Consider the following 23,302-nt stretch of genomic DNA (forward strand, 5'->3'; position numbering starts at 1 on the left):
CCGCCTGCCTCTGCCTCCCAAGTGCTGGGATTAAAGGCGTGCGCCACCACGCCCGGCCATTCTGTACTTCTTAAAACATGTATTTATTCTGTGGGAGTCGTGGGTGTGCCCAGGGCATAGGACAACCTGCAGGAATTGGTTTTCGCCTCCCATCATTCTGGCAGTGGACCTCAGGTTGTCAGGCTCGGTCGGGGCCAGTGCCTTCCTGCTTAGCCAGCTATTGTCATCTAACCAGGTTAAACACTCTCTGACTACCTTACGCTTCTACTCGCTGTCATCAGTTTCCTGGCCAGAACACATGCTCAGGGAGACCAAGTCTTGTGTTTTCCTACTGTTGTTTCCAGGGTCCATGAGTATGAAAGTTTGAACTTGTTGGTGCTTTGATGGTGATAGTGGAGACAGATGACCAACCAGTGGAGGGATGGGATTAGAGTAAGAGTGTTTATACAGCTGCCTTTATAATGTTTAATACACACACACTCATTGTGTTTCTCCCAGTTTACAATTCTGACGTGATTGATAAGCAGACTGATTCCGTGACGGCCGGAGATGCACGTGACAAGGCTGTTATTATTTTAGTTCCTGTTAGACTTGGTGGAGAAAGGACCAATACCGACTATCTGGAGTTTGTGAAGGTAAGAGGGGCTCAGTTCTCCTTGTTTTTATGTTCAAGGCAGTAGTACCTAATATAAAATAAAAAATAGAGAGGGGTTGGAGTCTCTTCTCCACAAGTAAGGCATGACCTCACAGCTATACATTGTGAAGTGTGGCATCAGGCATTTTAAATTTCAGCACTGAGAGATCATGTGTGAGTCGGAAGAGCATCCTTCTATGATGGTGTGAAAAGCTTTCAGTCTACACTAATTGATGGCACGCAGGAGCGAGGTTTGCAATATGGCTACTACTCCAGGATCCTTTTCTGATTGGAAATATATTTATCTTAGTTATTCCTAAAACTAACACTAAACCATGTCAAACTAACCATTAAAACACACTTTTAAAATCGCTACTGTATTTCATAACTTATTCTTGTGACACTGTGGTGCCAGAGAGGAATTGATTATATAAGCAGAAGTGAGGTCGTATGGCGGGCCCCACTTGCCTTTCTTAAGAAGTCTCTTCAATCCCATAGCATATAGTTGTGTTTCTTGAACCAAAAGAACCTGTCTTGTGTTAGACACTAAGACATTCAGTTTTAAAGCAATACCTTTGCAATATTGAGTATTTGGTTAAGTTTGTATCTTTACTATCATTTCAGCTTTAATAAAATGACTTTTCTTCTTGCTGTGATGGAACACTTGGCAGAATAAACTTTAGGGAGTTGAAGTTTGTTTTGATTCACAGTGCAGAGGTGTTCAGTCCTTAGCCTGCAAGTTTGTATCTTTACTATCATTTCAGCTTTAATAAAATGACTTTTCTTCTTGCTGTGATGGAACACTTGGCAGAATAAACTTTAGGGAGTTGAAGTTTGTTTTGATTCACAGTGCAGAGGTGTTCAGTCCTTAGCCCAGGGAAGCTATGAATGCTAACCAAGCAAGATTGGAAGCTTACTTAAGACACTATGAGATTTTTTTTTCCTTTTCTTTTTGCTTTGGTAACTGGATTGTGTGGTCCTTTAGTGTGAACTTTGGTGATGACAGTGTTGTGTTGCGATGTCACACAGAACAGATGTGGCTGCACACAATCTTCTACTCGCAAGTCTGTAATGTCTTACAATTGCAGACAATCTGATTACAGCCCCAGACAATGCATGTGCTCGTGGTGACTGGAAGAGTGCAACCTGAGTTGCCAGTAAAACTTTAAACAACCACTGCAGATAGCAGGCCTTTAGTGTTACCTAGAAGACGGAGTGGTATTCTTCCACTCCTAGCTGTGTCTCCTGCCCTGCCCACCAGCCTTCCCAGTTGGCTTCCCTTTGCACTACACCAGCAGCAGGGATACAGAAGGACCCTGACGTTGCTTCCTACTTTCCTACCAGTTACTTTTTATGATCAGAGTAAATATAGTCCCCTCCGTCTTACCGTGTCTAAGTCCTAGCACTGCTTTTACAGTGTCTCAAAGGAAAACAGAACTGGGGCCAGGGAGACAGATGGTTTAGCTAGTCAAGTCCCATGAGGACCCCAGTTTGAACCCTAAATGCCCACAGAAAGATTCCTGAAACCCCAGTACTGGGGATGTGGACTTGTACTTGATGGCCAGGCAGCCTAGCCAGTCAGCAAGTAAGAAACCGAGAACAGTTCAAATATTATGAGGGTTTGTAAGCATAGACTACAACCATTAGTTATCAAAGAGATATGTGTATTTATTGATTTGAAAACTGTTTATGACATAATGAATGCCAAAAAGATCAAGTAGCATGGGGCTGGAGAGATGGTTTAGTGGTTAGGAACACTGACTGCTTTACCAGAGAACCCAGGTTCGGTTCCCAGCTCCCACATCAAGTGGCTCACAATTTTCTGTACTTCCAGCCGTTGGAGTCTAATGTCCTCCGGCTTTTGTAGGCAACTACACAGATATAGTGCACATAAGCTTACACAGGCATGCGTATACACGTAGATTTTTTTTTTTAATCCAGAAAAAGAAAGTAGCATATACAATGTTACATAGCCACATAAAATTGTGCTAATAAATCTGTGTATGTAACATTGGCAGATGTCAAGGAGATAGTCCCCAAAATTTTAATAATAATGAGCTCTAAGCTGGGTGTGGTGGCACACACCTGTAATGCCAGCATCTGGGAAAGGGGAGGGACAGGTTAGTTCAGGGTCATTCTCAGCTATGTAGTAAGCTTGTGGCTGTCCTGGACTGCATGAGACATTGTTTCAAAAATGAAAAAAAAAAAAAAAAGAAAGATCCTTTTGGTATTGTGTATAGGAATGTCATCAAAGAACCTACAGTCAGAACACAGGGAAACGTACCAGGACACAGGCACCTCCAACACCCTTAGTCTTCTCAGCCCTGCTGAAGAGTTTGGCTTTCATGATGATAGGCTGCTTAGGGAGTTTTCCCTCCCCGAGAACTCTATGGTAGTCTAGCCACACCACATCAGTGACGGGAGCAACTCCTGTTGTTTTTTGCAGCCTTGACCCATGTCTACTCACTGACTAGTGTCTACAGTTTATCTGGGTTGACCGTTGGGCAGATTCTCTGGTTCTTCTCTAAGTGATCATACTTCATCCCAGCCTTCCTAGACTCACCTGGATGGTATTTGTGGCAGTTAGTCCTGTGTGGATGCATGCCTCCAGCACTCCCCTGACCTCTTGGTGATTTCTTATGCTCCCTAATGAGGCAGTGTGGCCCCTGAATTTCTGCATTTCCCTTAGTGAGGTGATGGTGATGGCCCCAAGCCTAAGCACACTATCCTGTCAAGCCTTATAGCGGTAGCAACTGTTACACACTTTCCCTAGGAGATGTGCAGTAATGCCTGCTCACCCCAGATAGGACAACAGCAGACCAAGCAATTACTCCAGTTAAGTGCAGTTTGGTGAACCCATGAGATCACTTGGGTTCCTCACAGGAGCATGGGTGACTTGGGTCTGTCAATGTAAATCCTTGCCCTAACATGCACAGTAACTTACAGTAGCTGTGCTGCCAGAGTCCCTCTCCAGTCAGCCTTTCACCTCCTGTGCACTCTAACAGCTGGGCTACAGGCCAGGACGGGGACTGGAGGAACGAGCAGCTGGAATCCCAAGAGTCTGATGACCTTCCCTGCCCTCTGCTAGGGAGTGTCACAAGACTGTTTGTGAGGGTCCCATTCAAATGATCACAGCTGGTCTGACTTAAAGATTGGCAAGGCTGTGTCATAGCAGGGGATAGACTCTTACAGCTACAGAATATCTGTTGCTTACCCTCAGGATGGCTTGCCTGGCGGGAAGCTGCATGTCACTCACCACCCCTGCCTAACCTCAAATGATGACACCACATTTGTATATTATTAGCTTAGGAAAGATCAAAATCCAAGAATCAGAGTTTTTCTTTTTTTCTTTTTGAGACAAGTTTTGCTTTGTGGCCCAGGCTAGCTCTCTTCTGCCTCAGCCTCTTGAGTAATAGGATGGTATATATATATATGCCACTGCATTCACCTCCAAGAAAGTTCTCTGATGAATGTATAGCAGCTTTGGCATTGTAACACACAGTCATGAGCCAGATAGTGTTAAGGTGGGGGGCCATCTGAGCCTTTATTTAATCCTCTAGCTCACTGGATCTCAATGATCTTAACCTTCTTAACGCTGCGACCCTTTAATACCGTTCCTCATGGTGTGGTGACCCCCAACCGTAAAACTATTTCATTGCTACTTCATAATGTTAATTTTGCTGCTACCATGAATTATAGTGTAAATATCCGCTATGCAGGATGGTCTTAGGCAGCCCCATGAAGGGGTTGCAACCCACAGGTTGAGAACCACTGCTCTGGCTCAGGAGAATGTTCTCATGAGGAGAAGAACAGAGCTTTGCTTTGGTAGGACTTCTTGTGCTTTGTGATGTTATTCATTTTTTCTTCCTGTGGCACACCGTGGCCTGTCCCTGCTGTTGAGCCACACCCTGATAAAGATATTTGATGTGAATTAATACTGAGTTGTTAAAAGAAAAAGGGAGGCAGTTTGGAAGATGAGGATTCCAGGACACGGAGCAAATGTGAAAACGTAGTAACTGTTGGTGAGAAGTTGGGGCGCTTGCAGTGCAGCCTCGGCTATCTCAGGTCATTTCCACCTGCCTCTTGATTAACTAACTCTATTCCTTCCCTTTGACAGGGTGTTTTAAGCCTTGAATACTGTGTAGGTATCATTGGCGGCAAACCTAAACAGTCATATTACTTTGCGGGATTTCAAGGTCAGTGACTAAGTATGCTGTTTTGTTTTGTTTTGTTTTGTTTTGTTTTGTTTTGTTTTGTTTTGTTTTGTTTTGTTTTGTTTTTCAAGGCAGGGTTTCTCTGTAAAGCCCTGGCTGTCCTGGAACTCACTTTGTAGACCAGGCTGACCTCGAACTCAGAAATCCACCTTCCTTTGCCTCCCAAGTGCTGGGATTAAAGGCGTGCACCACCACACCTGGCAAGTTTTCCTTTTTTAAAATTGTTTTCTTTTAAAAGTGTTAAGTTATTATGAGATTATCTGCAAACAAGATGGCTAAGGGAGACCCGTGAGTCTCTCATTCCATTGTCAGTCCCTTTCAGCCACTCATGCTGGTCATTTGGTCCACAGTGTAATTGAATTCCTTAAAATGTGTGCTTAATTTCTGTTACTGCACAAACAAAGCACAATTTATCCGTTTCCCTGAGTTTCCAGCAGACTCCGCTACATTTTGGCAGCTGCTATTTACATATTTACTTTTTCCCTGGTTTTTAGCGGTGTTAGTTGATAATGAAATGACAAGCAATATGTTCTTGCTGTCAGAACAGAGAAGCCAATGCATTTTTCATATGCAAACTGTAGAGTATAATTGTGTGTTTGTGAAAGTAATTTCATCACCAAAAATTAAATGACAGTCTCATCGCTTTATAAAATTCTGCTTATACAAGCATATTTGATTATGCAAAGTTAATCTGTGCCGCGCAGACCCGCGTTTCCGTCGGCGAGTCTCAGGCTGGCAGGCTGTTACACCTAGCCTTTTTTTTTCAGCTGCTCTACATAGAAATTGGATTGTAAGCAGTGTCATAATAAGGTGTTTTGTGAATTACTTGTCTTCTGTTTTGTCCTTGTAGATGACAGTTTGATTTACATGGATCCTCATTACTGCCAGTCTTTTGTAGATGTCAGCATAAAGGATTTCCCTCTTGAGGTACTGTACATAGGGAGCTGGGATTGTTCTCTCACTGTATGAAGCAGACTTACTTAGAGGTGTGCTAGGCAGCCATGCTTTTCCAGTGTTACAATCACAAGTTAGTATTTTGTAAATGTGTGTAAAACCGTAGTCAACACTGGTCACAGGCTGCGAGCTTGGCTGCTGAAGTTTGGTTTGTGATTTGCTGTCTTCTTCATTCATGTCCGTCTCTAACGCCTTAGACACCTTGATCGTGCTGAAGGAAATGATCAAGGCTCTGAGTACTTCTGTAGCCAGCTACCTAAGCAGTACCTAGAGAAGAACTTATAGGGTTAGTCTGTTCTGGAAGGAGAGGAGACAAAAGGACGGCTTGGTGTGGAGCGGCAGGCTGAGATCCTGGGGGCCTGCTTCTGCTTACGTCTTTGGGGTTTATTTGGATCTCTAGCCGTCATTGAAGCTCATTTTATAGACTCTTCTCTCCCTGTGGGTGGTCATTTTGTCATCCAATATTTTAGCCAGGGAAGTATGAGTTCCAAAGTGAGACGGGGTAACTATTATATCAGACCAGGATGATTTTGATCACAAATGGCAAGGGTAGTAGTTATAAAGGGCAGGGCTGGCACGAAATGTGGTAAACGTTTTGTTTCAGAAATGGCTTTTGCATTGCATGCATATTATTGTATATTATTAGTGAAATAATGTTTCCTAAGTCAGACACTGTGAGTTCTTATTTCATATATTTCTAGAATTATAAACTGTGTTCTTTAAGATGATATTTTAATTTTTTTAGTATTATGCTTTGAGATAGGGGTCTCACTGTGTCACCCTGGCTAGCCTAGAACTCGCTTTGTAGATCAAGATAGCCTTGAACTCACTGAGACCCACTCTCTTCCAAGTGCCGAGATTACTGGCATGTGCCAACACTGCTAGCAAATACTAAGTTCTTACAGGTAAGAGCAGCCCTGCTAGTGGGCACGGGCATCCGTTCCAGTTCTTAGGTCACCAGTTCCAACTTCCAGACCCTAGAAGGGTCTTAGAGTGGTGACTGTTTCAAACACCACCAATAAATTAAGAAAAATAGTGGCATTAAAGTTATTGGATAGACAGACAAGTGAGGAAGGTGAATTTGTCAGGCAAAGATACACTCCTTACGAATCACACATGTAAGTTCCAGTTAGCAGGAATGTTCTCTAACTAACATGTGAACTGCAGTTAGTAGGCATGTTCTCTAACTAACATGTGAACTGCAGTTAGTAGGCATGTTCTCTACCACTTAGGGAGCTTCATTCCAAGCTCCAGAATAAATACAACTGTTCTGGTATCGTTTATGTGTTTAGGTAATAAAATTCATTATGCCAGTAGTTATTATTTTTAGAGCATATATAAAGAATATGAACCCACAGTATCTCTTTTAGGAAATGAATTCCTTAATTAAACATGTCATCATGTCTAGAATTTAATAGGTGCCTAATAATTGTTTGTTCAGGCAATGAATAAATGATGCATTAAAATGAAATAAATAGGCGTTGATTCTTTTTTTCCAGAAATATATTTCATTGTTACAGAAGGAAGTATACATTGTTATCACTCCCTAAATTGTGTATGTAGGTAGAGGATGCTATTACCAGACATCAGAATTTTAAAATTAAATTATACATGCATAGCTTAAAGTGTTATCATAAAGTGAACATAGCCTAGCAATACCACTTTGGAATATATTTAAAAGGTGGACTTATTTCACAATGAGTAGAAATGATTCTGAATTTAAATTAGTATTGTTTTGACTTCAGAATCTTAGGTAAACACAGAACAACATGATTTAAACATAGAGATGGCTCTAAGGTGCCTTTCCGAGTCCCACTCCTCGTGAGGGACAGCCACAAGCAGCTTCACTTTTGAGTGAAATCAGAGACTTTAACTGTGGCTTGTGGGTAGGAAGTTCTTTGCAGACATCAAGAGGACCACAGGTTACAGGTTAGTGTTTGTGGTTCTTACCTACGGAGACTGCGGTGAACAGGCCTAGGCCGTTCTAGCAACTGACTCTAGAAAAAGCTCTAGTCGTTGCTTTGTGGTGGGCGAGGACACAGTCACAGGTGAGTTAAACCTGTGCCACTGGACCTTGTACAGCCTTTTTTAACTGTCTTCCTTACCAGGTAGTAAAAAACTGAAGAATCAGTTCTTGTTAGCTGTTTTCAACAAATTTTGCAAATGGCTATTTTTAGACATGCTCTATGTAAAAGACTTTCTCGTAAATATATGACCTAGAACTGTGCCTTGTACCCCAACACACTCCTCTGTATTACAGCTTATAGTTTTCTTAGCTTTTTTGTGCTTCATCTGTTTCTTAATGTCGTGAAAATAAAATAGTTGGAACCATATTAGGGAAAGTCCAGTTAAACTGCTTGTATTGGGTAGTGCTGGAGAGATCTACTTTAGTTAGCTCAGACTCCACTAATTAAAGGAAGTATTAGCTAAGCACTTTGTACAGGTCAGGGTTTGGTGCATGACTGCTGGCGTGCTGGTCGACTGTAACACAGAGCTGGCCTGCTCAGAAGGTATGTCCTTTGCAGAGCCCCCATGGGTGAGTTCTACCTGCCTTATCTCATGTTCTTTATGGGAATGAACATTAGAAAAGAAAGTAGGAAGAAAATTTGATTATGGGCCAATAATTTTATACTCAGGAGGCAGAGGCTGGTGGGTTCCTGTGAGTGTGAGGCCAACTTGGTCTACATTGCCAAGTCTATGCTAGCCAGGGGTACACAGTAACAGCCTGTATCAAAAAATAAATGAACAAAACAACAAGAATAACAAAATCAAATACAAAAAACCCCTGAATCAGTGTAGGACATTTACACAAGCCTGTGGTTTGTGTGTTAGATTCTAAGAATAATCTTGTTACAAGAGTTTTAAGCATTAGGAAGAACCTTCATACATCCATGTGCACACACAAGACTATAAAGAACCTTCATACATCCATGTGCACACACAAGACTATAAAGAACCTTCATNAAGAACCTTCATACATCCATGTGCACACACAAGACTATAAAGAACCTTCATACATCCATGTGCACACACAAGACTATAAAGAACCTTCATCCACATGCACACACAAGGTGTTTGTTCCATTTTAATTCCAAACAACTATGGTATGACATGAGTTTTTACATTTTAAGAAAGCCTTATTTATTTTATGTTAGGTGTATGAGTATGTGCATTTCATGTGTGCAGTGCCCATAGAGGCCAGAAGGGGCCATGTATCCCTTGGCACTGGAGTTACAGGCAGTCGGGAACCACTTTGTAGGTGCTGGGTCCTCTGCAACAGTAGCCAGCACTCAACTACCAAGCCATCTTTCCAGCCCTCCAACACGACAGTTTCAATTCAGCCATATGTTTACAGATATTTGGTTCATTTCTTACTTTTGGCTATATGGATAAAACTGCTATGAATTTATAAACAATGAAGAATCACTAATAAAAAAGACTTAACTCAGTCTCATAGAGATGGCTGGCTAACATATGCTCTAGATTAGACTATATGTGCTGACTCTGGTGGTCTGTGTTTCTTCTTTTCTTCAAATATTAGAAATGTATTGCATACTTGATGAACTGGCTTTGTTTTGCTGAACAGCACAGTGTCATGAGGGTGAAGGTTTAGTTAAATATACACAATGCTGGTTCTTGTGTTGTGCATCTTTATAGAGAATGGGGAAGGCTAAAATGCTCCTTAGGAAATATGTTTATTATATTTTGAGAGAAAGTCCATCAAGTAAGGGAAAATTAATTCCAAACTATTTTAAAAATTACAGACATTCCACTGTCCATCTCCTAAAAAGATGTCATTTCGAAAAATGGATCCTAGTTGTACGATAGGATTTTACTGTCGAAATGTCCAGGACTTTGAACGAGCATCTGAAGAAATCACTAAGGTACCTTATTAAGATCACTATGTAACAGTGTTGTAAATTACATGATTTCTAGTCCATGGTAATAAGTGTGTAAATTGTCACATGTACATACAAGTAACATTCCCCCTTGACTGTTTCTATTACTAACTTTGGGGAGCCAGCGTTTGAGACAGATGGAGCCAGTGACTAGTTAAAAGTACTGTCCACTAGGTGGCAGTGTTGAAATAAAAATCCTGTAACTGTGGCCCTGGGCAAGCAATTAGGTTACATCCTATTTGAAGAGGATTTTAAAGGGCACTCCCTTAGGGGTAGAAAAAAAAATTAATGAAGTATTTGATCAAGTCAAATTTCATTTCTTTTTAGACCAAGTGGTTTATTTATTTATTTTTTTAAAAGAGAAGTGATATTTTTGGGTTTCTTAGAACTGCCTTATTAACCGAAGTGTTACCTTCCAGTAACAGTGTCTTGTCTGGTCTGGTCTACATAAGGACTCGCTGAAGTAGTTGCTCAGCCAGCTACTTGCTGCATTGAAACTGGTGCATGTTTTTGGTACCTGGGTACTGCTAAATCACATACAGAGCTTTAATGCCTCCTGTATTCAGTACGAGTAACCGGATGGGTGTCTGTATCGGGGTCAAGAGTTAATGTAGGCTGCCCTTTCATGGTAAGTCAGAACAGACTAGAATCACTGTGAGGCACTTGGAGCTGGTACTCAGACGTAACAGGGATTTTGTCAGTGTTCACCATCCATTTGATTTTATTCATTTGGGAAGGAAGACATAGTAGGTTAACATTTTACTTCAACAATGTAAAAATAGTATGGAAATGTTAAATACAAAGTCTCAAATGGGAATCTTAGTTTACTCGACCCACCAAGAAAAAAAAAGAGAAATTCAACAGGAATGTGGCTGAAAATTTGAGCAAGGAGGAGGTGTGCCTGTGCATTCCTCCTCTGTCCACCCATAGTCCTCACCCCCTCTCCCTCCCTGGCAACAGGGAGGCCTGTGAGCAGAACGGAGCACGGAGCCTCCATTGCTCCCTTCCCTGACATCACGGTTGCCAGTGTATGCTCTGCTTTGATACTCCTTTGTCTTTGTGAAGTACCATGTATGTCCTAAAATATATAAATCCAGGCAATCTAGTGATAGTGTTGATAAATATTTCCCACGGAAAGGGAAAGTTCTCTGTTTTCTTTGGCTTACTTTCTATTTGGATCAGAATAAGTGTGTTTGAAACAGGAGTGCAGTCTACTCCTGTGGCCGAGGCAAAGGGAAGCATTTACCAAGGAGTTGCGTATTGACTTTCTGATCCAAAATAGCCATGATGGCTTTCCTCACCAGAAAAGCAATTAGGATTATCACTGATGTATCAGAGAAAAGCAAAAAGGAAACTCCGCCGACATGGCTTCTGGAAGTACCGAGATTTTTAAGAGCCAGTGAGCTGCCCTCCGAAGCTAAAGGCCGTGGAGTGGTACCGAAGCCTGGCTTTGCCAGTCACTATTGCTCGGGCAGTTCTAAGTTAAGCACACACCGTAACACCGGAATCTGGCATTTCCAGCCACCCCATTGTTTTCTTATAGGATTTATTTTTTGTTTTCTCATGTTAAAAACGAAGCTAGGAAGTCTAGAGTGTCAAGTTTAGTTGTAACGTTCTATGCGTGAATAGTCTCCGTATGCTGTGTGATTGAAAAATGTTAATAAAAATTATTAAGGTGATTATTGGATGGAGATCAGTCTCCAGGTGTCTACTGTATACAAAGCGTAAAGTGGCTGAGATAGGATTCCTGCTTCGAATAAGACATAAAGCTTCTAGACTCGAGTAACATTTATACTGAAGGAGGGGAATATGACAAGCAGACATATATTACATTGAATATGATAAGCGTTCATATGAATCTAGAAATAAATTGATGAGGAAGGAGGTGAGTTGAACCCAGAGAGATGGCATATCCAAGTCAAAGTATTTTATTGTGATGGTGATATTTAAGCTGAGCCTGAACGTGTACGCATAATTTCCATAGCTTAGTAGGTAGGGAACGTACTTAAAGCCAAGGAAATGATCGGGGAGAAGGCCAAGAGAAGCCACACTATGGTGCATATCCAGGCAGGGTCCACTTTGACGGAAGCCCAGGGTACATACCGGGCAGGTTCTCTGTCCTCTGACCATCTGAGCAGAACCCCGAAGGGTGTGCTCTGGAGATGTCAGTTCTACCAAAGCGATCCCTTACACTAAACTTGAAAAATGACTTGTAAGTTAATCCAGGGTGTGATACCTTCTATTTTCATGTGGCACTAAAGACAAGCGCGCACACACACACACACACACACACACACACACGAGTCTCCCTTCGTATTAGAAAACATTGTGGGTATAGTGAGCACGGTTCCCCCTTTCATTTATTTGTACAAAATTGTTTAAGTTATCAATGATGAAAAGACATGTGTTCCTTAGTCATGTAGAGGTAACATACCTGGAGGCAGAGAAGGCCATGTAGGAGTGTCTGCGGCTTAGGAAACACGGCGCTAGGAAGTAGCACAGCGGGAGTGACACTAGAAACGTACGTTGACATAATATTGTAGAGAAGTGTGAATGTCAGGCTGGAGCAGCACATTAATAATGTATTTTATGCCATTAAAATTTAAATTTCAGGCATATAGACATATGAAGAAAAATGCCTGTATTCTAGCACCGAGCTTATGAAAAATTACACATATACTATAATTGGTTATAAACCCAGTGTAAGTGGCTTTCTCTCCAGCTGCCTTCCTTTTCTGACTTGTTACTGGTAACTTACATATTGGATCTGTCCATCACACCCATTTTGATACATCTATAAACATCATATGCTACTTACTATGTTACCTAGGTTCTCAGCCTTTATTTTGTTGATGGTCATTTAGCTTGTTTCTAAGAACCTAAAATTTTTTTTCAAGTTTTAGTTAAAATAATATTCTATTACTTGTATTTTCTTAAAGTTATTTATTTATTTGTTTGTTTTTCAGGACAGGGTGTGTGTGTGTGTGTGTATGGTGTGTGTATATGCATGCATGTGTATATAGCCCTAGCAGTTCTGGAACTAGCTCTGTAGACCAGGCTAGCCTTGACCTCACAGAGATCTGCCTGCCTCTGCCTTCTGAGTGCTGGGATTAAAGGCATGCACCACTACCTCCTGGCTAGAGTTATTTATTTTTGTGTGTATAAGTGTTTTACCTGCAAGTACTTAAGTGTATCACATGTGCTGCAGTGCCTATGACGGCCAGAAGAGGGCATCAGATCCGCTGGGAGTGAAGTTACAGATGGCACTCCCATGTGGGTGCTAGGGATTGAACCCAGGCTCTGTGTGAGTACTTTAGTCACCGAGCCTTCTGTGCAGCCCTATAAATAGTGTTTTAAAGCGTATTCTTGTGCATATATCATTCTTCACAATTGCATTAGATATACTTTGTACATCATTAGATGTACTTTGTACATCTAGAAATGCTACACAGAGTAGAAAAACTACACAGGAGTGTGTAGTTCTGTTTGCCTCCTGTGGTTGAAGCTGCCCAGAGTACTCCTAAAAGCGGTATGCAAGAATTCCCAGCGCCTCGTGCGATGACGCTTGAGGCTGCCTGGCTGAAGATGTATAAACAGTCTACTAGGTAGAGTTAGTATCAGTTTGTATTTTAATCTGTATTTCTCTGATTGATAGTGACCTTGACTACCTAGATGATGGTGAATTCATCTAGTCAAGGGTCATTTGAATGATTTACATAACTCCTCAAAGTTCATGATCCTATGTAGCCACACCCATTGATCTAACCTTATTTTTCCTCTTCGTGTCCTAATAGGAATTTAACACCCAGTTCCCTTTGCACAGTCAGGTTTGCTGAAGATGAATTTGCAGAAGCCGCTGACTTCTCAAGACTTGATGGGGTAGCTCTCCTTAACCCTGTCTCTGGTCTTTCTGTTGTCCACTGTCCCTCCTTCCTTTCCTTCCTTACATTTTTTTATGTCCTTTATTTTCCTACATGCTTTTTAACTTATTGAAAGCTAACTGATTGCCATGGTTCAAATCTGAGGTGTTCCTCACAGCCATATGTGCATGTGCACCTGAGCCTCAGTTGGTGACAGTGTTGGTAGCAGAGGTTACAGAAACTTTAGGAGATGAGTTCTGGCTTGTGGGGAGGGGTCACCAAGGGGTGGGAGGCTTCAGGGGTTACAGTCTTTTCCAGTTTCTAGCCCCATACTTTTTCTTGGTCCAGCCTCCTCATACACCTGTGCCACCACGAGTAGAACTGTTCATACCTCCACACCTTGCCGCCACGATAAACTGAAACCATGAACCAAGTCAGTCTTACAGTGTGTCTTATTTAGCATTTGTATTGTTGTGAAGAGACACCATGACCAAGGCATCTCTTACAAGGACAACATTTAATTGGGGCTGGCTTATAGGTTTAGCCCATTATCATCAAGATGGGACATGGCAACATCCAGGCTGACTTGGTACAGGAGGAGCTGAGAGTTTTACATCTTGATCCAAAGGCAACCAGGAGAAGACTGGCTCCCATGTGGCTAGGAGGAGGGTCTCATTGCCCACCCCCACAGTGACACACTTCCTCCAACAAGGCCACACCCACTCCAACAAGGCCACACCTCCTAATAGTGCCACTCTCTGGGCCAAGCATATTCAAACCACCACACAGTGCATTTGCCAGCTGTTTGTCACAGCTATGAGTCATGGAGCAAGAGGATCAGGACGCTGGGCCATCACAGTGGCTCAGTAGACTAGGGGGCCTGCTGCCAGGTCTGACGGCCCAAGTTAGATTGTGGGATAAGTTCCCACCTGCGAGGATGGACCTCTTTGTTTCTTCTTTATATTTTCTTACTTTTGGTTTTATATATTTTGTGGCAATATCATTAATTTATGTACAATTTTGATTATTAGGTCGTACTCTATTATTGAATCTACTAATTGACTAAATTTTTTTTCTATTGATTGATTACAATTTTTTTAAATTAGATTTATTTATTTTATCTTATGTGTGACTGTTTTGGCTGCATGATGTGTTTCCCCTGGACATGTTTGGTGCCTGAGAAGGTAGAAGAGGGCATCGGATCCCCTGGAACTGAAGTTACACATGGCTGTGAGCCTCCATATGGGTGCGGGGAATTAAACCTGGGTTGTCTGGAAGAGCAACAAATGCTCTAAACCACTGAGCCATCTCTTCAACCCCTGGAATGATGGTTTTTTGTTTGCTTGTTTTTGTTTTTTGTTTTTGTTTTTGTTTTTTTTTTTAGATAGATCCTGATGTATCTTCAGCTGGCCTTGAAACTATGTAGTTGAGGCTAGCCTGGTATTTATTCTCTCCCTCTCCCTTTTCTCTCCCCCCTCTCTTCCTCCTCCCTTCCCTTCCCCCCTCTCTCAAATGATTGTATTTATTATCCATGTGAGTTTATTGTGTGTGTGTGTCCATGTGTAGGCCAGGAGATAACTTGTAGGGGTCAGCTTGTCCCTTCTCCCATATGGATTTCCACAACCTAACTCACCGTCAGACTTGGCCGCAGGCCCCCTCACCCACTGAGCCACCTTGAAGGCCCAAGTCCCTGATTCTGCTGCTTCTGCATCACAAGTGTTGGGATTACAGGCCTGCACCGCCTCACCTGGCCCAACTAAATCATTTACAATTATATAATTGCAATTGCTTCCTCTATCTCTGGTAGCATTTCCTGCCTTATGTCTGTTTCTCTGCTTCACTGTCCAGAATCTGAGTCTTGTAGGACTCTGAATTCCTTGTGTTGTAGTGAGTGGCGTCTTCCTAATGCCTCTGTTCCTTCTTTCTCACGAGGCTTCTGTCTGACGTCATTTTGTGTCGCTCTTGATTGTTGCCATGGTTGTCTTCTGTGGTGCTTCTTGTTGAAGAACGAATACTGTTTTTGCTTGTTTGTGTCTTTATTTCACATCCATTTAAAAGAGACAGAAATTTTAAAGAAGAGTTGAAAATGCAATACAGTTAACTTTGCCATGGACCCGTGTGAGAATAATTGCTAGCATGATGCCCCATTATGCTTGAAGAATTGAATGTGCACTTCTTACAAACAAGACCTTCCCCTGCATAAGCTCGGTTCAGCTGTTCCAATCAGAGGAGTGATGCGGTTTATCACGTGAGCATCTGGGCTTTAGAAGATACCATGAGACAGCCATGTATATTGACTCTGCTTTAATCTAGAGGAGTTTACCATCTTCCATGACTTTATCTTGTACTTTTAAAGATGGCCAGATTTGCTTAAACAAAACACAGCAAAACAAAACAACCCAACCAAACAAAAACCAAGACATGTTTGGTAATTTTCTAGCTTGTCCCTAGTGGTGGGTTTACCTGGTGTCTCCTTATGGTTTTCAGGTCCCCTTTCAGGTCTCACACCTTTCAGGTCAGGTGTATTACAGCAGGTGACACAATACTGTCTTCCTACTGAATTTTAGTGGCTGGCACATGTCCCTTTGCTGGTACCTAACTTCCGTCACTTAAGGTGATGTCTACTGCCTCAGTGCACTTAGTAGGGCAGAGACACACCGCCCCTGCCCTGTGTGGAAGCATGCTTTGCCCAGCACCACCTACTGGCTTCAGAAGTGAATTGCCTTGGAGGTATTTTCATGGGACCTAGGGTTCTTTCTGTTTCCGCCTCTGGTGTCACTCCAACCTACCAGGTTCTCCCTCCTTACAATGGACTCTTCCTCCCAGAAGCTTTTCAGTGGTGCTTTTATCTATTTTATCCATCCTTACCGTTGCTCTTGGTGAGGAGTTATTTTGCCACATGCTGTTTTATCAGGCTCTCCTAACAAGGGTATTTATAAAGTGACTTTTAGCTATTTTTTTTTTAAATCGGTAAGACTTGACTATAAAATAAAAAGATCCATTTTTAAAATCGTAAAGTTATTTTTATTTTTTATTTCATTGGAATTCTGCCACAGGTACTGTGTATAGAAGGAGACCTGTTAGGTTTTATCTGCTGCCCATCCAAAGGAATGTGGACACTAAAGGAAATTATAAAAGTGCTAAAGCGAAGCAGAGCAATTGAGAGGGAATTTGGTTGTCCTATAAATCAGCAATGCTGTCTTTATGGGCCCTGCCCGCCAACTGGGTCTTTCTCCATCTCACCCCCTGTGTGCACCACAGAGGCATCTCTCATCATCTCCCACCCCGCGTGCACGTTGAGTGGCACCCGCTGACCTTTCCCATCACTCTGGTCCTTCATGGCACCTTCCTGGAAATGTCTGCTCTAGTTTCTTTCTTTCTTTCTTTCTTTCTTTCTTTCTTTTTTTTTTTTTTTTTTTTTTTTTTTTTTTTTTGTTTTTTTTTTTTTTTGGTTTTTCGAGACAGGGTTTCTCTGTGTAGCCCTGGCTGTCCTGGAACTCACTTTGTAGACCAGGCTGGCCTCGAACTCAGAAATCCGCCTGCCTCTGCCTCCCAAGTGCTGGGATTAAAGGCGTGCGCCACCACCGCCTGGCTTTCTAGTTTCTTAACAGTCACCTTGCTACAGTCTGTTGCCAACATAGCTGCCACCGTGATCTTATTTAACATGGCAGCTCCTGGTTAAGAGCACCGGCTGCTCTTTTAGAGGAACTGGGTCTGAGCCCCAACACCCATGAGGTGCCTCACAACCCTTCGCAACTCCAGTTCCCAGGGATCTGATGTTGTCTTCTGGCTTCCATGCCACTGTGTGCATGCAGTGCATAGACTGACAATTATGCGAAATACCCATTCCTATAAAATAGTGAAATAGATTAAAAATACAATTAAGATTGTGCTAGTAACTTGTCATTCAAACCTTCATAGTTTCTTTCCAACCTATTCCGAGTCAACTCTTAAACTTGTGCAAACTCACATGGCCTTATGGGGCTCAGGAGGGATCCCTGCTTCCTCTATCACCAGCCTGGGACCTCACCTTCGGTCCTCTTCTGCCAGCTTGACTGAGCCTCTCCCTGCTCCTGCTTTGCTCTGTGTGTAGAATTCCCTCTCAACAGATGGCAGATGCGCTCCTGTCCCTTCCTTTGCCTCTTCCAGGTCTCTATTCGTGCTCTCTCTCTCTGCTTAGACTTCTAGCTGTCTGTGCGAAGTCGCTCCATTCCTGGTTTGTCTCCTTACTGCCCTGCCTGTCATTCATTTTACACACGTGCAACTCGTCTGTGTGCATTCTGCTGCTTCAGGCACGCATATGCCTTTTCCACTGCAGTGTTACCTTGGCAAACTTCTGGAAAGTTTATAGTTGAGTTACTAGCGCTAAGGGATGTGTGTCACACTCTTGGGGTCAGTAAATATTTGTTGAATGAAAGACTGAATTAAAGAGGTTTTGTTAAAGGTTTTTTCTTATAAGTTATCAAAGTGCTCAATGATTGAGCTATATAGAGGGTCGTCAGTAGATGTTCACCTATTCCAGTGTTATTTTCCTTAAATTTCTATGGCCTTATCTCAAGATTTATAATAGTCTATTGATTTAGTACTATTAGTATGTATAACTCAAAATACACTTTTCAGAAAGCTAATTTCTCTATGTAATTATGTATATGTGAATATATAAAGGTAATCTGTTGAAAGTGATGACCAGTGTGGAGTTAAAACCAAACTTTGCTGACTCTCGCCCTCCCACTCCTCTTCCCCTCCCTCCCCTTCCTCGTTCTTTCCTGGGAAGGATAATCCCAATGTCAAATTATCTATCTTTGCTCTTCTTTTCTGCTCTGAAGGCCTGCCCTCTGTTTCCTGTAGGGAGTTGGCTGTTGCCAAGTCTGATGTTGTTGTAAATTCTTGTCCCTGCAATGGGACCATCTTCCTTTGGAAGCTCTCAGGCTTGAATTCTGACTTGCTACATCCTAGCAGATCTGATATGCTGTGCATCCATGACCGTGCTCTTTGCCTCTCTGACATGCTGTGCATCAGTGAGCAAGCACTTTCCCTCTGTGATGTGCTGCGTGTCTCTCTAGTTGGTGCTGCCTGTAACACCAGTCTGAAGGCTGAGACGAAGTCAGTGGGGCTTATGAAGTGTACTCGGCCTGGTTTACTGTTTGGCTGTAAGTCAGCTTTACACATCCTCATTTGGGATCCTGATCATTGGGTGTCTTTAAATTCTTTCTGTTTAAGGAATTTTTCTTGAAATTGAGAAAATAATTTCATTTCCTCTTGTTTGTTGTTTGTTTGGTATTGTCTTTTGCATCTGCATCCTGTTTCTCTCTGAGCTCTGCAGGGCAGACCTGAGGGCTTTCTGTAGCTTCTGCTAACATACCTCATAGCCCGTGGACTTAGCTCACACGCACTCTGCTCCACTGCCCTGGAGACATTGTAATGGGAGTATTTGTCTTTCCTCTCATATTTCTTTTTAAAATAATTGTTCCCAACCTGATTATCAAATAAGACATTCCTTTTGTTGGCAAGCATATTACCTGGTAGTACTGTTTGAGGCCAAAAAAATCACATAAAACCCAAGAATATTAAGAAATTAATCACTGTGGCTGGAGAGATGGCTTAGTACTTAAGAGCACTGACTATGCTTCCACAGGACCTGGGTTCAATTCCTGGCATCCACATGGCAACTTACAATTGTCTGTAGCTTCAGTTCTAGGAGATCTGGCACCCTCTTCTGCTCCAAGGGATTCTGTATGCCTTTGAGGCATATAACTTAAAGAAATGCCTACGCGCACACATGCGCACGTGCTTGCACACATACACACACACACAAATAAATGATAAATCAATAAAAGCTAGAAAAAGAAATTATTTCATTAGAATAGAGGTTAACACAAAAACCTCTATGTCATCCTTTTGTTGCAGAAGGTGGTTCCATCCATGGACTTTGAGATCAGAGAGGCAAGCCAATGCATTTCTAGCGTTTGTTGAGTCCTTTGCGGAGCACCCTACATATCTCACTCTAATTGAACTTTGTGAGGTAGATACTGTTACACCCCTGATACAGCTAAGGAAGTTCTGGGAAGGTCAACAACTTTTACAAAGCCCTAATTACTGGGCCTAGAGAGCTGGCTTGCAGAGGACCCCAGTTCCATTCCCAGAACCCACGTGCTCGCTAACATCCATCTGTAACTCCAGTTTCAGGGGGTCTGATCTCCGATCTCTGTGGGCACCAGACATGAGTGTGGTGCACAGGCTTATATACAAGCAAACCACTCATACACATAAAGTAACTAAGTCTTTAGGAGAAATGGTGATAATTAGTAAGTAGTGGTACTGAGTCAAGCCGTTACAGCAACTCAAGGCTTCTCATCATCCCTGTCCCAGTCTCCTGTCTCCCTGAGAATTCACCTTCCCTGCGACGATGGTCTTTATTTCCAGCAGTCTTGAAAGTCTTCAAATTTCAGGTAGATCCTGTTGTTTAGCAGTTGTTCTTTTTTGTTGCTTGTTTTATATTGGGTTGGAACCTGCCTCTGTGATCCTTGTCCTCATAGAGTGAGAGAGTTCCCATCTCCTCCAGCAGTGACATTTCCCTCACCCATCGCTATCTCGGAAAATGTCTTTGTGAGACCACTTTGGTGTTTCAGGCGCATGCTTACAATTGTATTTCCAGAGAGGCTCCTTTCCTTAGCTCTGTGATCTCCACCTGCATCCTTTTCCCTTCTGGATCTGGTGATAAGAACTCTTGATTTGTTGTGTAATCTTTAGGGGTTTATAGTTTCATTAAAAAGATAAGAGTAGACATTAATGGCAAATGACTCTATATGTTTAATAAATGCCAAAAGACTAATATTGTGATAATAATGGCAATAACAGTATGAAGCCAATACATCAGGGACCAGACAGTCTTGTAAGACCTTTATACATGTTGGCAGATTCAGTCTGCACAGGAACTCTGTTGGGTAGATGCTAGCATTGCTGGTTCTACGTCTGAATAAAGTGAGACGGTCTGGTCAAGTAGCTCGCTCAGGCTAACACAGTTCTTAGGTATCTGGTTTTGAGCTGAGTCTGCCGTGCCACAGCCAGTGTTAGTCATCTTTATGCTCAACTGGACGAGTCCGTGAGGCCTTGGAGGAGCTGTCAGTGTGGCCTGAGATAGAGTCAGTAGAATAGAGGTGGGGCTGGAAGGATTGGTTGTCGTGCAGTCAGGAAAAAAGTGTGAGGAAGAGCTAGAAAACACTGGGGAGAATCTCCAGGAAGAGTTGTGAGAAATTTGTGGTAGAATGGTTCTGAGGTGGGTGTTTAAGTAAACAAATGAAACCCAAATCACCTTCTCATCTGACTCAGCAGGGCCTGTGAGATCTGCTCTTGAGGACCACGGTCTCTGCTGTTGTCTGTCTGCTCAAATGCACTAAGAATTTAAGTCTCCGGTATGTCTGCTGACAGGGCTTGTTACCTTAGTGTCATTCGGGTCTCAGCCTGGTCCTTTCTGACCACAGACCCTGAAGATGTGCTTAGCACGTGGCCTTGCTTGATTTTGATCACGTGCTCCTCATCTGTGGATGGCACACAAACCCTGGGTACTTGTTTAATCCCCATCTCTTTTCCTTTTTTGTTTTTCTTTTACAGAAAGGATCCTGATTGTGTTTATGGTATTAATGCGCCCACTCACTCGTGTTCCTGGGGTCTCCGTCATGTAGATCCACTTTGGGTTGGTGAAGTCATGTGGGTGTGGACTCAGACTTTCAGGGATGTTTCTCTGATGAATTAGGATACAGATGCAATGTCGCCTCTGTCCATGTCCCCTACCCTGAAGGCAAACTAAGCCTATGGGACATTGGTAATCTTACTGTAATTAGGAGAGGGAGGCCAGGGAATTACAGAGACTGCCTTTTAATGTCAACTAAACAAGTTAAAAAAACCAGACTTCTTGTTGATAAAACAGTTCCTATTATTTAAAACCTTTGTTAATTGTTTTGTTTTGTTTTGTATCTGTCATTTGCAACAACTCCACTTCTAATTAGTAGGAATTCTGGAAGGGAGCTAATTTGGGGAGAAAGAAACTGTTCTACTCTATTATGATTGATTTGATCTGATGTTACAATGAGCCTTCATTTGCTGTTGAGGCCTGTATAGAATATTAGCCGTATTAGAGTTAAGCTGCCGTGGTCAAAACCTGGCTTCGTCAGCTCGCTGTAGCCTTGAAACCATAGAGAAGCTGCCTGATCCTCCAGTGTTCACCACCTCATCTGCACGCATGGAAGGTAACTGTGCTTGATAGACAAATAGCTGAAGCTGAGGGTAGAAAATATATATTTTTAAAGATTTATTTTTTGTGTGCACAGTGTTCTGCCTGCCTGTGCACCAAAAGAGGGAACCACATCTCATTATAGATGGTTGTGAGCCACCGCGTAGTTGCTGGGAATTGAACTCAGGACTTCTAGAAGATCATCTGGTGCTCTTAACCTCTGAGCCATCTCTCAAGCCTGCAGCTGATATTTTTAAGGAGGAGAATGTAGGATGTCCTAATACATAGGAGAGATGAAGGGTCAATTTTGGGATATCTGTGTTTGGGATGTGGAACTAGATGGAGACAGTAAGTGAGTAAAGAGTTATTCAAAAGACACTGGGAAGTGAGGTGCTGCAGGACCGTAGGGAATGATGCTTCAGAAAGATCATTGTCATGGAAACAAGGTGAGGATAAGAGCTAATAACACGTTGTTCCTTTGAGAGCTAGAAGAGTGGGTAGGACTTACGGTCATCAGAATGTAAGGGAATTAACAACACCTGCAGTCTTAATGCAGTTCAGTAATGGGGCTCGTGTAGTAACCAAGCATTCATGTTCCATACGTGTGTATTTATTTTATTCTATGTGTGTTGGCATTTTACCTGCATATATCTGTGTATCATGTGTGCCTGCTGCTTGTAGAAGCCGGCGAGGTATCAGGAGTTCCAGTGTTGTGAGCCACTATGTGGATGCTGGGCATCAATCCCTGGTCCTCCATAAGAGCAGCTGTGCTCCTAACCACTGAACCAGCTCTCCAGCCACTCTTTCATAGTTGTGTGTCTGTCTGTCTATCCTCCATCTATTATTATTAGAATTATTTAATTCATCTATTTATCATCCATTATCTATCTATCATCTATTTGTCTGTCTATATCTATGTCTGTGTTCATATGTACATATACTTGATTTTAGTTGTGGCATTTTAAGACAGTATCCTGATATATTTAATCCAGGCTAGCATCCAACTCCTGACCTTCCCGGGTACTTGGGAGTGTGTCACACTTACGGGTGTGTGTCACCATTTCTGGCTCACAGTATATGACAGTCCATATTGTACATTTACACACATCACTGAAAAGGGTGTGTATAAGGTATGAAGACTGACATACTTTAAACAGTTGGAAGGGTTTTCAAGGTGATTTTGACATATTTTATTTTTCATGTTTTTGGCTGGCTTTAGAATGTGACCAAGGCATATGCTATAGCTCAGTACAGTGACCATGGAGAGTACCAACAGAGTGCTGTGGACTAGCGTGGTTTTGCGTGTTTGGTGGTAGGCAGTAGTAGAAAGGGCTTTGGCATGGGGGAAGTGGTCGATCATTCCCTTGTTTTACTCACATCCTCCTAACTAGCTTTGTGATGAAATAAATTACTCAACTTTGTCCTCTAGATTTTTCCTGTCTAAATTCTGAGGCCTGCCAACCCAGCACACAGATAAAGTTTGGCTGTATTTCTTTCCTGTAAAGATAAGA

At 42.3% G+C, this 23,302-nt stretch overlaps 1 protein-coding gene across 4 annotated transcripts in view; it reads left to right on the forward strand.

The window, feature by feature from the left end:
- Atg4c (autophagy related 4C cysteine peptidase) overlaps positions 1 to 23,302 on the forward strand; it is a 60,920-nt gene that overhangs the window by 30,921 nt on the left and 6,697 nt on the right. For all 4 annotated transcript variants that reach the window (XM_021160046.2, XM_029476340.1, XM_021160047.2 and 1 more), the window contains exons 7-10: positions 499 to 635; positions 4,752 to 4,830; positions 5,699 to 5,775; positions 9,567 to 9,686. In XM_021160046.2, coding sequence (XP_021015705.1) covers positions 499 to 635; positions 4,752 to 4,830; positions 5,699 to 5,775; positions 9,567 to 9,686 — 413 coding nt within the window. The remainder of the gene's footprint in view (positions 1 to 498; positions 636 to 4,751; positions 4,831 to 5,698; positions 5,776 to 9,566; positions 9,687 to 23,302) is intronic.

Source organism: Mus caroli, chromosome 4, assembly GCF_900094665.2.
Source record: "Mus caroli chromosome 4, CAROLI_EIJ_v1.1, whole genome shotgun sequence".
NCBI lineage: Eukaryota > Metazoa > Chordata > Mammalia > Rodentia > Muridae > Mus > Mus caroli.